The sequence below is a fragment of the Mya arenaria genome, chromosome 15 (assembly GCF_026914265.1).
Source record: "Mya arenaria isolate MELC-2E11 chromosome 15, ASM2691426v1".
Taxonomy (NCBI): Eukaryota; Metazoa; Mollusca; class Bivalvia; order Myida; family Myidae; genus Mya; species Mya arenaria.
Genome location: NC_069136.1, coordinates 56088121 through 56105337, shown reverse-complemented (window position 1 = coordinate 56105337; position 17217 = coordinate 56088121). Strand labels below are relative to the sequence as shown.

Below are 17217 nucleotides of genomic sequence, written 5' to 3'. Positions count from 1 at the left end.
TCTAGTGTTTATGCACAGACTCCCCACGCTCCAGCTGCAGGGACCATAAGCCCTTCAGATATACTGTCATTACCCTGTGGTCATTCTAGTGTTTATGCACAGACTCCCCACGCTCCAGCTGCAGGGGCCATAAGCCCTTCAGATATACAGTCATTACCCTGTGGTCGTTCTAGTGTTTATGTACAGACTCCCCACGCTCCAGCTGCAGGGGCCATAAGCCCTTCAGATATACTGTCATTACCCTGTGGTCGTTCTAGTGTTTATGTACAGACTCCCCACGCTCCAGCTGCAGGGGCCATAAGCCCTTCAGATATACTGTCATTATCCTGTGGTCGTTTTAGTGTTTATGTACAGACTCCCCACGCTCCAGCTGCAGGGGCTATAAGCCCTTCAGATATACTGTCATTATCCTGTGGTCGTTCTAGTGTTTATGTACAGACTCCCCACGCTCCAGCTGCAGGGGCCATAAGCCCTTCAGATATACTGTCATTACCCTGTGGTCGTTCTAGTGTTTATGCACAGACTCCCCACGCTCCAGCTGCAGGGGCCATAAGCCCTTCAGATATACTGTCATTATCCTGTGGTCGTTCTAGTGTTTATGCACAGACTCCCCACGCTCCAGCTGCAGGGGCCATAAGCCCTTCAGATATACTGTCATTACCCTGTGGTCGTTCTAGTGTTTATGTACAGACTCCCCACGCTCCAGCTGCAGGGGCCATAAGCCCTTCAGATATACTGTCATTATCCTGTGGTCGTTTTAGTGTTTATGTACAGACTCCCCACGCTCCAGCTGCAGGGGCCATAAGCCCTTCAGATATACAGTCATTATCCTGTGGTCGTTCTAGTGTTTATGTACAGACTCCCCACGCTCCAGCTGCAGGGGCCATAAGCCCTTCAGATATACTGTCATTATCCTGTGGTCGTTTTGGTGTTTATGTACAGACTCCCCACGCTCCAGCTGCAGGGGCCATAAGCCCTTCAGATATACTGTCATTATCCTGTGGTCGTTCTAGTGTTTATGTACAGACTCCCCACGCTCCAGCTGCAGGGGCCATAAGCCCTTCAGATATACTGTCATTACCCTGTGGTCGTTCTAGTGTTTATGCACAGACTCCCCACGTTCCAGCTGCAGGGGCTATAAGCCCTTCAGATATACTGTCATTATCCTGTGGTCGTTCTAGTGTTTATGCACAGACTCCCCACGCTCCAGCTGCAGCCATTCAGATATACTATCATCATCCTCTGGTCGTTCTAGTGTGTATACACATACCCCCAAGCTCCAGCTACAAGTGCCATAAACCCGTTTTGAGACTGCAGTTTTGTTATGAATGCAGGTCATCTCTAACCCAGCTATTCGAAAGACTTCACAATGGTATGTCGACTTTTCGTCTGACTTATAATCCCAGTTATACGAAAAGACGTCCCACTTTCATGTCGCCTTTGTGAACAGACGACATAAGACAAACATAAGTCACTCCGAGTGATAAATGCACCTTTTTGGTATGACAGTATAGCGTGTGGCAAATCATAAGGAGTGTGAAAACTATGATACAGACGGATTAAGCCCTTCAGCAAATGTTGATATATGCTCAAATTATGTTTGATGTACACGATTTTAATCAAAGCGCTGAAAGCGCTGCAAGACTGTCGGTGACGTAACTGAAGAAGGCAAACTCTACCCCAAAGTTCTTTCAAATGAAATGTGATCAAATGATTTCATACAAATGATGAACACTCTTTAAGGTAGATGAAGAAGGATAAATGTGATTATAATAAGCACAAATATATTGGCCCTACTTAATCATGTATCCAATGACCTACCAGATTCTTAATTCAAATTTCCTAATTTTGAACCGCTTTAAATTAGTTAAATGCATATTCATTATGTTAAAATTGCTTCAATTTATGATGTCGCTTATAACAGTTTCAGTAAGCAATTACATTCCTTCATTTCATTAGGGTCTGTTGAAGCCAATGTCTTTAAAATGCAAATACAATACAAACTATACCCAAGATTCAAGGGACATAATAAAAATATAACTTTAAAATGATGCTCTTTCAAGCCTAAAAATTCCTCCCAGAACTTCTATCAACAGAGTCCACATATCTACAAAATTTGTGCTCGAGTTACTTTCTTTGATATAAAAGTGAAAACAAATCTGCATGGTGCTGTGGCATCATACCATGAAAAAAACTAATATCTTTAAAATTTGTTTTCTAGTTTGTTTTTATTATAAAAGTGTTAATAAATCTGCATGGTGCTGAAGAAAAAAAACTAATGTATTAAATTTCAAACCTGCAGCATTAATTAGCGCCATGTTGTCAAGAATATCTGGACAATTGAATGAAATATGCATGGACCGAAATGACAGCTGGTTTTTCATTGACAAAAGATGCCTTTGAAGCAGTTTTAAGATTGTGCTATTCAAAGTATGAGGGTAGTTGGTACAGTTTTCACTCATATTCAGATGATGGCTGATATTTGTTGATAAACATGTATCCTCTTAGCAGCAGGGAATAAGTAAATGTCATAGTTTTAATGACCAATATTGGAGATGTGACCTTGACCTCCAAATCCAAAGGGGTCATCTGCTGGTCACCCCAAACATAAATTTCAAGTTTGAAGGCCATGGGTGCAGACTTTGTCGAGTTGTCACACAGGCAAGCTTTTTGCATTCAATGGTCTGTGACAAATCAATAGGGCTCACCTACTGGTCAGGCCCAACCCCAAAGTCAAGTTGTTCAAGGGCCATGGGTGCAGGCTTTGTCCAGTCATTATTAGTACAACCTTTTAGCATTCAAGGTCACTGTGATCTTGACATTTGACCCAATGACCCCTTAAATCAATAGGATCTTCTAATAGTCAGACTTAGCCTCCATGTTGAGTTTGAGGGCCATAGGTGCAGGCATTGTCAACTTATCAGTCAGAAGTATGGTTTGACACCTTCCTGTTCAAGGTCACTGTGACCTTTGACCATATTACCCCTAAAATCAAAAGGGGTCATCTACTGGTTAAACCAAACTTTCATGTCAAGTTTGACAATAGGTCTAGGAATTGTAGAGTTATCACCCGGAAAAGCTTTGGTCTACTGTCAGACAGACGGACGTAGCGGCCAACATGTCCAAAGCAATATACTCCTCTTCTTTGAAAGGGGCATAATAAATTGAAATTGATTAAATATTTTTGTTTATTATGTTAATTAACTTACATTACATACAACAAGTACCATTTTGATATTTTCGAATGCTCATTTGGGCATGTACATGGGTTTTGATCTGACTATGAACATGAAACTACATAGTGATGTTCCCTCCTATCAATTCTAAATTTAAATAACCATGAGAAAAAAAGAATGTTTTCACTGCACCATGAATAAATATGTCAAACAAAATAAATGTCATGTTATTCAAGATTAATTTAACACTGTTCTTTTGATGATTTCCGTGCATTCCTGACTGCAGGTTTTGCCCATTTTCCCACACAATTATTTCATATTGGCCTTACAAGGTCAGATCTGGAGTTGGGTCTTCATTGCTGGACACTATCTCTTTATCTCTACAGAAAACACACTGGTGCCAGTTTCACTGCAACAACTGCAAAAAAAGTTATATTATATTCTAACTGAACTCTGCATCAATATTCAATTATTTTTTATTGGATTTAGGAAATGCCTTGTTTTAAAGGGTTCATATTTTTTTTTCAATTTAATGCATTATCATGCTGGACTCTTTGACATTGATGGTTAAAACAAAGAAGGCATATGATTTGTGTACAGATTAAACATTATTAATTATAAATGTGTTCTTTAATTAATAGACAAGTGGCAACAATTTCCCCAGTTAAAAAAGCTTACATTTGTATATCTGCAGATTAAATCATTTGCATTTCTTTTGCTTTGATCATTTAAGTCAAATGAGTTAGACATGATAATGCATTAAAATAAGAAATATATTTTTTGGCATCAAATTGTAGTGTGTGCCTTCAATCTAGAAATAAATTTCTTCTCAACAGATGCTAAATTATAATTTTTTTTATATAAACCAAGATTTTGATTATGACATACCTGCATAGTTAGTGGTCTCCATAACTGCTCAGAAATGCTCCCTATGACAAACTAAGTGCTGGTGTATGGCTGGGTAATAGTGCTGCTCCAACCAATAGCGCAATTCTTCCTACAGGTGGACCAGCTCCTCAATATGGTTTCTGTCATGGCAGTGATAACAGTATGTAATAACATGCCCTTTTCTACTTTCCAGAGAATGAATCTTCCAATCTAAATTACAAATTTAAGAACAAATATATACATATGCACATGTAATGTTGTTAAAAACAAACCATTTAGATGCCACAAAACTATAAGATTTTAGGTGAAAATTAAGCCAAATAAAAACATTTAGTCATTTAAAGCTGCACTCTCACAGATTTACTGTTTTTACAACTTTTGTATTTTTGTCTTGGAATGACCTATTTTTTTGCTAAAATATCTGCAAACCAGTGATATAAGACTACTGACAAAATATTAGATTGCAGACTTCCATATTTCAGGTCGAAAAACAAAGGTTTTATGGCTTAAAGCGTTACTAACGGTTTAAGAAAAATGCATAAAACATTTTGAACTTAAATATAAACATTTTCTGACAAATTTATTGCCAGCAATCTTATATGAATGGTTAACATGCATTATCACATAAATTGGCCCGTTCCAAGACAAAAAATAAATAAAGTAGTCAAAACGTTCAATCTGTAAGAGTGCTACGACTCTCAGTCACAGATTGAAGGTTTTGACAACTTCGTTTACTTTTTGGCGTGGAATAAGCTAATGAAAAGCAGTATGAAAACTGATGAAATAAGACTGCTGACAAAAGATAAGATCATGTTTTTTATATTTACATTTGGAACTATTGGTTTTATGGTTAAAAGCTAACGCTTTACTAAAAATGAGATTTTTGGCACAGAACATCATCTTTTGACCGTATTAAAATAAGAAAACAGCGTTCCAATATGTTCAGTTGTCTTTTTTGACTGAATTAATATAAGAAAGCAGCGATCCCCTTTTTCCAGTTGTCTGTTATGTCCAGTGTTCAGAAATTCGCATAAAATAATTCATTACAAGACCAAGAAATAAAAAAAAGAGTTGGTAAAACAGACAATCTGTGAGAGTGCAGCTTAAACATATGATATGCATTATCAGCCAAGTGCAGACCTACTCACATCCTGGCTACACAACCAGTACATTCATCAGCTTTACTGATTCGAACCAGGCACATTTATATTGGTAGACTAGCATTTTACCATTCTGTGCTAGCCAGTAAAGTTCTCATTTGAATTAGAATTCAAAATGTATATACCTTTGTTCATTTTATTTGCCAACTCTGTTTCAACTGAACTTCCTAAATGAAGAGAAGTTTCAAAAAATAATTACAATATCTCAGTTAATACCTGCATTTATGTGTTTCTTGTGCAATCTGTCAGCTTTGGTAGGCTCAGGTTTCATTTTGTCCACCTCAATACTTGTAATCTTCTAGTCTGATGTACTGCCATCCAATTTTTAAGTCAGGTCAGGCAGCCATTTCAGCTTTGTTCCAGTTGATTGTATCAGATGATGTTAACAATACTAGCCTTGTATCCAGGCACTTCTCAATCTGAAAGTTTACAAAAGAACATGGCCTGTAATATTTAATAAAAAAATCATAATTGTTTACTCATGGATGATGGGTTCTAAAGTAAACCTTTGAGAAAAGATGCTACTGGTATGGTGCTTGAACCCACGACCATGTGAACACTTGCATGGAGATCTGTCAAACTGAGCTAACTGGGTAACTGATTTTTAGGCAGCTCCCAGCTTGGCTCTACAATTGACAGGTGCATTATACATTATAGAGACAATAAATCAAACACTTGAAGCACTAGTCCAAATAATAGTAACTTAACTGATCTTTTTACAAATTTTGAAATGGCATATCCTTCACATACAATTTTTTTGTACCAAAAGTGGGTAGCTATTCCGATTGGGATTCCTGGTCAGATAATTAAATATATCTAATATATGAGTTATGTACACAAAAAATAAAAGCTGACGAATTATTATGAGTTTGATGAGTGTTTTTCTTCATTTCATACTGTCAAAACATAATGATATAAACTGTTATACATGAAGATCACCTGCAAGGCTGCGGTGCATAGATTTACATAGATGTAAAATGGTTGTGTTTAAATGCATTAAATGCTTGTTTTGTGAAAAAAATCTTTGCACTTACATGGTAATAAGTAAAATACGAAAATAAACCTTTAATATCTATTTCAAACATATAATACTTATCTAACTACGATTTCAATATCTTTCAACCCCCACCCTGTTTTGCACCAACCTGATTAGACGTAAGGGATTGGAAGAATCCCATATAACACGTCTATTTTTTTAGACTATTGAAGCATATATGTTCTTTTTTGATGGTTGAGACGTTTCAGGTTAAACAACAATTAAAAATGCGAAATAATTTTAGTAAATAATCATCTCTGAATTAAAAGTAACATGAAGATGTTGTAGTGAAGGATTTGCCATATATATATATATATATATATATATATATATATATATATATACATTTTTTTTTAATCGTAAAAAGAGTCCGTCAACGTACAAATATTTAGACTAAGAGATGTAGATCAGCTAGATGTACCTTCTTGTCCAAATAATTGTACGTTGACAGATTTTTTTACGATTTTTGATACAGCAAATCCTTCACGTACAAATTGTTTTGTACGAAAAGTGGGTAGTTATTCCGATCGGGATTCCGGGTTAAGGCATATTGCACCTATAACATATCATAAAAACAAGAAATATTACCAGATAATGTTATTTTATATAAATTCCGTAACCAAAAAGTAATATCAAGCAAATAATTATGAGTTTGATGGTTTTTTCTTCATTTCATTCTGTCAAAACATAACAATATATACATGAAGGGCACCTGCAAGGCTGCAGTTCACAATTTTACAACAATCGGAACATTTCGGCCATCAATTGTAACAACTCGCCATCTTCGGTAAGCTTCGAGATAGTCAATCCCTGTTGGATACTGGCTGAGGTGTTCAGATTGTTCGGCCAAGGCCGAGTTGTTACAATGTATTATCTCGAAGCTTGTCGGAGGTGGCCAAATTATTACGATTGGGTCAAGTTGTTCCACTTGGCATAATTGTTGTCTGTGTCAGTCAACTTTCCTTTTAATGAAAAGGTAAATAATGTGTTTTAATGCATTAAATGCTTGTTTTTTTTAGCAAAATAGCTTTGCACTTCCATGGTAAAATATGAATATAAATCTTTACTTTATTATCCATTTTAACCATAAAATACTTCACTTAATACAATTTCAATATTTTTCAAACACCCCCACTTTTAGCACAAAACCGTTTAGACTGTAGGGATTGGAAGAATCCCGTATAACACGTCTATTATTTCAGACTAATGTACATGTACTGTACCTTCGTGTCCGAAATCGATCACTTCCTTGGAGCTCATTTCTGGATTGTCTCCATCTAAATTTAACATTTTTAGACGCATACATTGATGCCATTTTTGCTTCGATTGATGTTAAAGCAATAGCACTAAATACAGGTGGGTTATTTTGTAGAAGAACGTGTTCGAAGTAACATTCAATTTCATTTCCGCATAATCGCCGCCATATTGTGTATTGTGTGACTTAAAAACTACACCCTATAGTCCAAAATAACAATAGGCATAACGTTGACACACTGTGATAGGTATAATCCAAATAATTTACTCAAACAAACACAATAGTTCGATTGCTGCTGAAAAAAATCATTTGAAACATAAAAGCTATTTCACAAAATATTACATTACATGAACTCTTTAACCGCGTATGATTTATTTCTTAATAGCTTTCATTCATAAAATAAGTTCTTTGCCGGGGTTTGCCGGGTCAGTCTTGAATGCTGGGATATGTGTGACGTCACACGGGGTGCAAACATGTGGTGTAGCTTACTATTGGATGTAGGGTAAAATGACTTCGTATGTAAATGCTATACTTTCATTATTTTTCATTATATTGTTCAATAAAACTCAACAAATTGTAACGGAACAACTATACTAAGAGTAACACGCAATAATTGTCATAAAAAGGCAATAACGCGTTAAATACACATAAGCAGGTACTTGACGCCCCACATTCACGTAAGTAGTTCTGTTGCTACGCAGGTGGTGTGTATTAATATATTCATGTTCAATATGTCGTGTCAGGCGACTAGTCGCGTTTCTGAAATACCGCTCTCTAAAGACTGTTTATAACGTGATTCAACAAAGGGCTTAATGGTGAAGTAATCCTCCTGTTTGAGTAGGAAGGAGTCCTTGTGGGCGCGATGTGCTTTTTTCCTTGACTGTACCGGCGTGGATTCGCACCCAGCTAAAACCAGAAAATATATATTATTTTTTTTAAATTTGTGTTTTTTGTCCTGCACTTTCGGTTTCAAAAAGTAAAACATTTATAGTATAAGTGTTTTCAAAATGCATTACTGGCAAAACATTTATGCAAAAACATGAGCGAGTCCCTTTGACACGTTGTTTAAAATTATCATATTAAATGGTTACAACTATTTACGTATCCTAAGTATAAGTGATGGCTAGAATGATATAATATCGATAAAAGTGTGCTGTAGCCGAGAGCAGCTTTGCTCGTTAGAACGATTTCTATTTCCAGACGTTTCTTGCATCATTAGATCGTAGCCGTGATAAAATGGGTTTTCATTATATGTTAGGCCAAAGTTAAAAAAAATTATGTTATCGATTCCGAACCACAATTAAGCTTATTCTCTGATATCACCATAAGCGTGATTTTTAATTTTTCAAATACTTGCCCATAATATCACGAACATACTTAAGTCATGTTCATTCTCTTGAACATTTAAATTATTTATATAATTCAAAATATACTTAAGGATAACTTCAGTAAGTTCAATTTTCGCTCTAAAAAGAAAAAAAAAATCTATGAACTATTGACGAAATAGCTTAGTCAACATAATCTATGAAATATTGACGAAATAGCTTAGTCAACATATTCTATGAAATATTGACGAAATAGCTTAGTCAACATAATCTATGAGACAGACAATGTGCTTTAATACTAGTAAAACATATAAGATTGTATGCGGTTCTGTGGTACAATATAAGATTGTATGCGGTTCTGGGTACAATATAAGATTGTATGCGGTTCTGTGGTACAATATAAGATTGTATGCGGTTCTGTGGTACAATATGAGATTGTATGCGGTTCTGTGGTACAATATAAGATTGTATGCGGTTCTGGGTACAATATAAGATTGTATGCGGTTCTGTGGTACAATATAAGATTGTATGCGGTTCTGTGGTACAATGAAAATTGACTTATGTATTTTTTGTTATATTGTGGTCGGTTGGTTTTGTTTGAACGGATAATTTATATGTAAAATGAACGGCCGAAACATCGTACATAAAGTGATAATAGTTACTGAAAACGGACGTAAACGACAGTTTGCCAGCAATGATAGTTTTAATACCATTGACGGTAATAAAAAAATACATTTTCTTCTCCTGCTAACAAACCCTTTCCACGGATACTAAAAATAGTTCGGGGTCACAAGACATCTAAAATTGCATTTTGAGGGTCGGATAACCTGGACGTAGAAATATTGAAGTTTTATATTTATAGATATTTAAGTCCTCCCAGCGCAAGAGAAACATACATTTCAGATTTATTTATAAATAAACCATCCTCGCAGCGCAGGAGAAACAGACATTTCAGATTTATTTATAGAAATTTTATTCCTCCCAGCGCAAGAGAAACATACATTTCAGATTTATTTATAAATAAACCATCCTCGCAGCGCTGGAGAAACAGCCATTTCAGATGTATTTATAGAAATTTTATTCCTCCCAGCGTAAGAGAAACATATATTTCGATTTATTTATAGATATTAATATATATTTTATTCCTCCTAGCGCAAGAGAAACATATATTTCGATTTATTTATACATAGTTTATATCACACTGCACAGGAGAAACTAACATTTAAGATTTATTTGTTGATATTTTATTCCTCCCAGCGCGATAGAAACAAATATTTCAGATTTATTTTCAGATATTTTATTCTTCCCAGAGCATTAGAAACAAACTTTTCAAATTTATTTATATAGGGCCTTTAAATGAAGCGAAACCCATGCACCCCATTGGACAATATACCTACCTTATTTAGGCGTGGTAAAGTGTGAGCCATTCAATGTTCGCTAGATGATTCGAAGTGTCGTAACTAATAGGTGTTTAAAAACATTTGGAAAAGGACGTATCAATTTCGAAGTACATTTATTTTAATTATTTATTTTATTTTATGTTTCTTTTACCCGAGAGGCTCTTGCGTTTCATCGTCTACCTGTCTGTCTGTCTGTCTGCCTATGTGTATGTCTGCCTGTCTGTCTATATGTCTGTCTGCCTGTCTTTAAGTCTATATATTCATCTCGCATCTATTTGACGTTCTGTTTTTATATGTCTGCCTATGGGTGTACCGATGTCATATTTATAATATAACATAATAACTATAAGGTTTAAATAATCGAATTAAATAGATATGCTTTCATACTAAAGATAATACTTTTAAAATATTAAGTACAATAGAAGGTGATCAAATGCGTGCCGTCGCGAGATACCGTGTATTGTTATTTCCGTTATTTGTAGTATGTTTTAAAATGTCAAGATTTTGCAATGATGCATAGTTAAATACATAAACCTGACATTTAAAATTCAATTAGTGACACTCATGTGAACTTGGTGACTCCTTTGAAGAGTGTAAAAACTAGCACTAAGAACTGAATAAATATGGAAGCGCCGGGGTCGGCTACGATGATATTGTATGTATGAGTTTGTACTTATAAGTTGACTGTCGACTAGATTATGTCGACTCAATAACTTATAACAGCACATGTTGTCAAAATTGTGTCGACTAAAATAGTGTCGACTCGATTACTTATAACAACACATGTTTTCAAAATTGTGTCGACTAAAATAGTGTCGACTTCTTTACTTATAACAACACATGTTTTCAAAATTGTGTCGACTAAAATAGTGTCGACTTCATTACTTATAACAACACATGTATTCAAAATTGTGTCGACTAAAATAGTGTCGACTCGATCACTTATAACAACACATGTTGTCAAAATTGTGTCGACTAAAATAGTGTCGACTTCATTACTTATAACAACACATGTTTTCAAAATTGTGTCGACTCGATCACTTATAACAACACATGTTGTCAAAATTGTGTCGACTAAAATAGTGTCGACTCGATTACTTATAACAACACATGTTTTCAAAATTGTGTCGACTAAAATAGTGTCGACTCGATTACTTATAACAACACATGTTTTCAAAATTGTGTCGACTAACATAGTGTCGACTTCATTACTTATAACAACACATGTTTTCAAAATTGTGTCGACTAAAATAGTGTCGACTCGATCACTTATAACAACACATGTTGTCAAAATTGTGTCTACTAAAATAGTGTTGACTTGATCACTTATGAACTGGGCCTGGATATGTTGATATAAGTTTTGTCGACAAATCCGGTTTAACACAATACGAATAATAAATGAAAAATAAATCGTCATATCGAATTACTTAGTGGACATTTTTGCAATTTTTCGTGTTATGAAATATCCATGTCGTCGAAAAGACAACAAGATCACATTATCAGATTATACGATAAACGCTTCCACATTTAAGCTGCACTCTCACAGATTGGCTGTTTTGACAACCTTTTTATATTTTGTCTTGGATGAGCCAATTTTTTGCATATGAACCAGTGATTTAAGACTGCTGACAAAAGATCAGATCAGTTTTTCATCATTATGTTCGAAAATTGATGTTTTATGGCTAAAGGCGTTTATAACGCTTTACAAAATGAGGATTCGGCAGTTAATTTTTTTTCAATGATGCCCAAATCAGCTGATTCTGAGACAAAAAAATAAAGTATAAGCAAAACTGTCAAACTGTGAGACTGCAGCTTTAAGGCCTTTAAACAAACTATTATGGAGATTACTTTTGTACCTCCTCAAAATGAAGGTTGAAGGCGATATTATGAACGTATGATGAATACATTTTTGTTAATATTGATATAGCAAATAATAACTATCCTTCTGTTTGGAATTTGGGCGGTCAAGTCTGGCTTTTTTTCAATATTTACTGTACGCTATACCTTTGGACTTATCCGATATAGCTTAAATTAAACATAATCTGTTTATATAGTATAGTTCAATGGTATAACCTTATGCAGAATAAGCCATTTCAATGTTATAAGAAACCACTGAAAGAAATATTGCATGGACAATAAATAGAGCATTCGTTAGCATTTTATGGAATTATTCGGTAGCATTTTTAAACATTTTTCGGTGGCATTTTAAAGATTATTCGGTGCCATTTTAAAGAGTATTTGGTAGCATTTTAAATATGATTTGTTGGCATTTTAAGGAGTATTCGGTAGCATTTTAAATATCATTTGTTGGCATTTTAAGGAGTATTCGGTAGCATTTTAAATATCATTTGTTGGCATTTTAAGGAGTATTCGGTAGCATTTTAAAGATTATTTGGTGGCATTTTAAGGAGTATTCGGTAGCATTTTAAATATCATTTGGTGGCATTTTAAGGAGTATTCTGTGGCATTTTAAAGATTATTCGGTGGCATTTTAAAGAGTATTCGGTTACCGTAGCATTTTAACTATAATTTGTTGGCATTTTAAGGGGTATTTGGTAGCATTTTAAAGATTATTTGGTGGCATTTTATGGAATACTCGGTAGCAATTTAAGGAGTTTTTAATTGCATTTTATGGAGTATTCGGTAGCATTTTAAGGAGTATTCGGTGGCAAAGTGATGAGTATTCGGTAGTATTTTAAGGAGTATTCGGTAGCAAAGTGATGAGTATTCGGTAGCATTTTAAGGAGTATTCCATACGCAAGAGGGTTTGTGTTAATATAATCGGGTTATTAGTAATGCGTTTTGATTCGGGAGGTTGTATTCGACTCGAGTGGATTTTTGCAGGCTGTGATTTCACGAGGCGCAAGCCGAGTGAAATCAAAATCTGCCAAAATTAACGGATCAAAACGCAATACTAATAACCCTTTTATTATATACATTACTGGTTAGATCACTTAAAAGCCACATGTTTTCATAATAAATTTCATTTTACCGAAGCAATATTTTGTATTATTACGCCATTTTAACATCGCGCAACGATACTTGTTATGACGTGACGTCACAAGAGTGGAATACGGTCTACCGTATTTTGCGATATGTATTGCGCGTGGATTTATGATGGGTGTATAATAAAAAAAAAAATATTAGCGATAATTTTGGGATTCTTTACTGGGAATTCGTGGCCACATAGCTATTGATGAACAAATCATTTAAAGTGCATTTTTGTTTATCTGTAAACAAATCATTTGCATTAAAATTAATTTCTTTTTATTGCACCAGCCTCTTTTAGCGCCTTTAAAAGCTATTTGTTACGCAGAATACGGATGTAGATCGTAGATTATATGGTGTATAAGGGTTTACACTCTGAACAACTATTAATGATGATTTAGACAAATAGACAGTGAAAACCAATGGGTAGAATCTTAGTCATAACAAAAATCGGCGGAAACCAGAAATAATTGATCATCAAGTCACGTTTTTCTTGTAAACAATATAAATTTTCAAGATTTTGAATTCATATTTACCGATTTTCAACGATTGTAAGCTAATAAGTATGATGTTTTAGGCTAACATTGGCTGCTAATATTTCAAAATTGCTAATTATCGTTTCAGGTATGTCGACCATAGACTCCGTGCGGCAAATTGGCATAATTGGGACTGGAGACTTTGCGCGAGCACTCGCTAAGAGGCTTTATTTCTCCGGATATGACGTCATCATGGGCAGCAGAAAACCGGAAACAAAGATGTTGTCCGCCATTGACGAATGTTTATGCAATGTAAGCTTAACAACGACGGAAGAGTGTGTCAAATCTGTCTCAATACTTTTTCTTGCTGTACATGTTGAGAACTTCAAAGACTTGGTTCATGGCAACGAAGAGAGTTTTGACGGCAAGATCCTGATAGATGTGTCGAATAGAGACAGGCCAAATACAGTGCACTCAAATGCAGAATACCTACAGACACTTGTTCCAAATGCAACCATTGTTAAGGCGTTTAACGTTATTTCTGCGTATGCCATGGAGAATGATTACAACACAAGTAGTCGACAGGTTTTCATTGCAAGCAACAGCGGAAACGCCAGGTCCGTCGTATCAAACGTAGCTAAAGACATGAACTTCCGGCCGGTGGATTTTGGGGGACTATTTGCAGCAAGGCGCATTGAAAATCATCCTCTGCGTCTTTTTCCTGACTGGCGCGGACCTCTGGGATTCGCTTTGGCTGTCTTCAACATCTGGCTTCTATTCCTTATCTATATTTATTACATTTCAGCCTCCGTTTACAAATGGGAGCAAATCTTTGTGAAAGTGTTGAACAAAGCTATATGTATGACGGGCATCACGACCCTTGCCGTGACTTATCTTGCCAGCAGTTTTGCCACAATATTCCAAATTCATTATGGAACAAAGCACATCCGGTTTTCAAGATGGCTAGACAAATGGTTGAAAACCCGGAAACAGCTTGGACTAGTGTCGTTCACTTTGATATCAATGCATGTTGTGATGTCAGTTCTTATAATGTCTCCGACGTACCTTCGCTCATGGTTCCATTCCACTGCCATAACGATTCCAGCGCATCTGAACGAGTCTTTTAAATTCGACCAAATTACTTGGATGACGTGGAAAGGAGAGGCGGCCTGTCTGTCGGGAATACTCGCGTACATCGTTCTCTGCTTTATCTGCGCGTCCACGTTTCCCTCCGTAACGGATTCTCTCAACTGGAGGGAGTGGAGGTTTGCCCAGTCGATACTTGGTCATATAGCACTGTGTCTCTCTGTTGGGCATGTACTTGTCATGGGGGCCCCTGGATGGTTGGCTAAACCGCACGTTCTATACAAATCAATCACATTTCTCTGTTCGATAATCCCCTGGTTTACGCTTGTATTGAAGCTAATATTTTCGCTCCCATGCGTGGACAAATACGTCATGAAAATACGAAAAGGCTGGGAGCGAAACGAGGACTCTTGTAAAGCAAAATGCATGAAACAGACGCACAAGGGTTACGTCGAAATGAGTACGAATGGAACTATGGTTGAGGTTCCATCGTGTATGGAGGCGTGTCCCTGCCCCGGGGACACATATCCCATGGAGACCCTCAAAGGCAGATGTGACTGTAGTGCCCCTAGACATGTATGATTCGCTTTCCGGCTACGGATCACGATGTTGTTGTTGATGATGAGAGATATATATTTTATCGAACAATGTTCTAATTGTCTTGTTAATATTTTGAATGATTTGCTGTTGTATATTTTTGTTTGTTTGTTTTCAAATAAACCGTCTTAATCAACTCGTTCTTTAGATGTACGGTGTGTATCAAAACTGCTAATTGAGTGTTATATGTCAACCTTGACATTATTGTTTTGCAAAGAATATGCTTTCATTTGTATTTTATTGATCCTGCGCAATTGAAGAAAGTGGAGCGAATACCCTTAAATAACTATTTCGTAATGACTAAGCATCGGGCCGTCTACAAAATAAAAGACACAAGATACAAGCATCTTTATTAAAATCGGGTATATGCTAACAAGAAACATAAGCTCAACGAGCTATTTTCCGACATGGATACCCAACACACTTAACATATAAAACCACAACAAAGAACTAGTGACCTGGGAATAAAAGCTTTTAGTTTTAAGTAGGTACAATATTGGAAAGCCGTTTCTATTTAATTATATGCATGCATACAATTACGAAAAGTAAGATGGTTAAGAGCAATGTTTACAGTGATAACATCAACTAGTCTCTCGATTGGGGCGTTAAACTTTGGTCCCGTGTGACAGTTTTATATACTGGTATACACTTAAAGGGGCTGTCTCACGTATGATAAAATAGCGAAAAATATTTTTTTTCGAAAACTGACATAAACTTGGCATCGATGTGTACAGTGCATTGAAACTTACTAAATGAAACACGTGATATAACCGAGGTAGGTGTATAATTTAATTATGTCACCCTATTAGAATAAGCCTTTATAGTTCAGTGAGTAAGACGCTGGACTTCAATTTGGCGACGCGGGTTCGAACCCGGTCACCGGCACAATTTATTTTACATTTTGGTACTTTTTTTTACTATTATGACATCAAAGCGTAACACATTCAATTAGATAATTGTCCTGAGATTCGTTACAGAAAAAGCTGTTTTTAGTGCCAATCTGTGAGACAGCCCCTTGTCTGGGAACTACAGCCATCAACCTAAGAAGACTCTTACCGGGTCCGACGCCGGTGGATTAAATCACCGGTGGCGTCGACAAATATACAAACATTTCCCGCCCCATATCTTTCGGCAATTCAATGATTTACTTACGTTTCTCATTAAGATTATAAAAGATAGTCTTTTAATACGGGAAATGATAATCACAAGTGATTTTGCGATATTGTCGCTTAATTGCCTGAAACCATTTTAAAATCGTAAAACTGGTGAGAAAACCACACCTATAATTATTGACGACCTAATAAAATAGCGAATTAATGGTTTGCCATCTAAAGTGGAGATCTAATGCAATTTATGAAAATAATGGTTGATATTATTTTTGGCGCAATGGGATTAAAGCAATGTTTTTCAAAATGTTAGTGATGTAGAGTGAACAACGCGCATTTAATACGACGCTGTCGCTCTCGCAGACTAGCACGTACACACGGACAGACCGATGGACAAGCAACCAATCAGACACTTTCTTAAAAAAATCATTGCCAGCATTGAAACACACGAACATCATTGTTTGCAATTAACTGCATGCCGACTTTTGATGGAAACAAAAGTCTTCGGCGAGACGCAATTATTCCATCCTAATTTCTTACTTAGCAAGTGCAATTCTGATAGCTACATCATAATCTTAATCCATTTTTGAAAAGCAACATTAAAAAGTTCCTGGTGTGGAATGAGCCCACAACCTCTTGGGTGAGAGGCGAACACCCATACCACTAGACCACTCTCACCCTGGTGAGGATCGAGCCCACAACCTCTTGGGTGAGAGGCGAACAC

The 17217-nt window shown here is 36.0% G+C and overlaps 1 protein-coding gene and 1 long non-coding RNA gene across 9 annotated transcripts in view; one reads left to right on the top strand and one right to left on the bottom strand.

Moving 5' to 3' along the window:
- LOC128220296 (metalloreductase STEAP4-like) overlaps positions 1–15523 on the top strand; it is a 62769-nt gene extending 47246 nt beyond the window's left edge. For 6 of the 8 annotated variants that reach the window (XM_052928647.1, XM_052928642.1, XM_052928641.1 and 3 more), the window contains exon 2: positions 13853–15523. In XM_052928647.1, the coding sequence (XP_052784607.1) occupies positions 13855–15372 (1518 nt within the window). In that variant the 5' untranslated portion in view covers positions 13853–13854 and the 3' untranslated portion in view covers positions 15373–15523. Of the gene's footprint in view, positions 1–1344; positions 1373–10286; positions 10348–13852 lie in introns of those variants that run through there. The other 2 variants (XM_052928645.1, XM_052928648.1) reach the window with 2 other exon arrangements.
- Positions 3175–7674, bottom strand: LOC128220298 (uncharacterized). Its single transcript, XR_008258745.1, has 4 exons — positions 7484–7674; positions 5441–5643; positions 4065–4274; positions 3175–3594 (listed from the first exon to the last, which is right to left on the bottom strand). It is a non-coding gene; the product is annotated as an uncharacterized LOC128220298 (long non-coding RNA).
- Positions 15524–17217: the final 1694 nt, after the last annotated feature.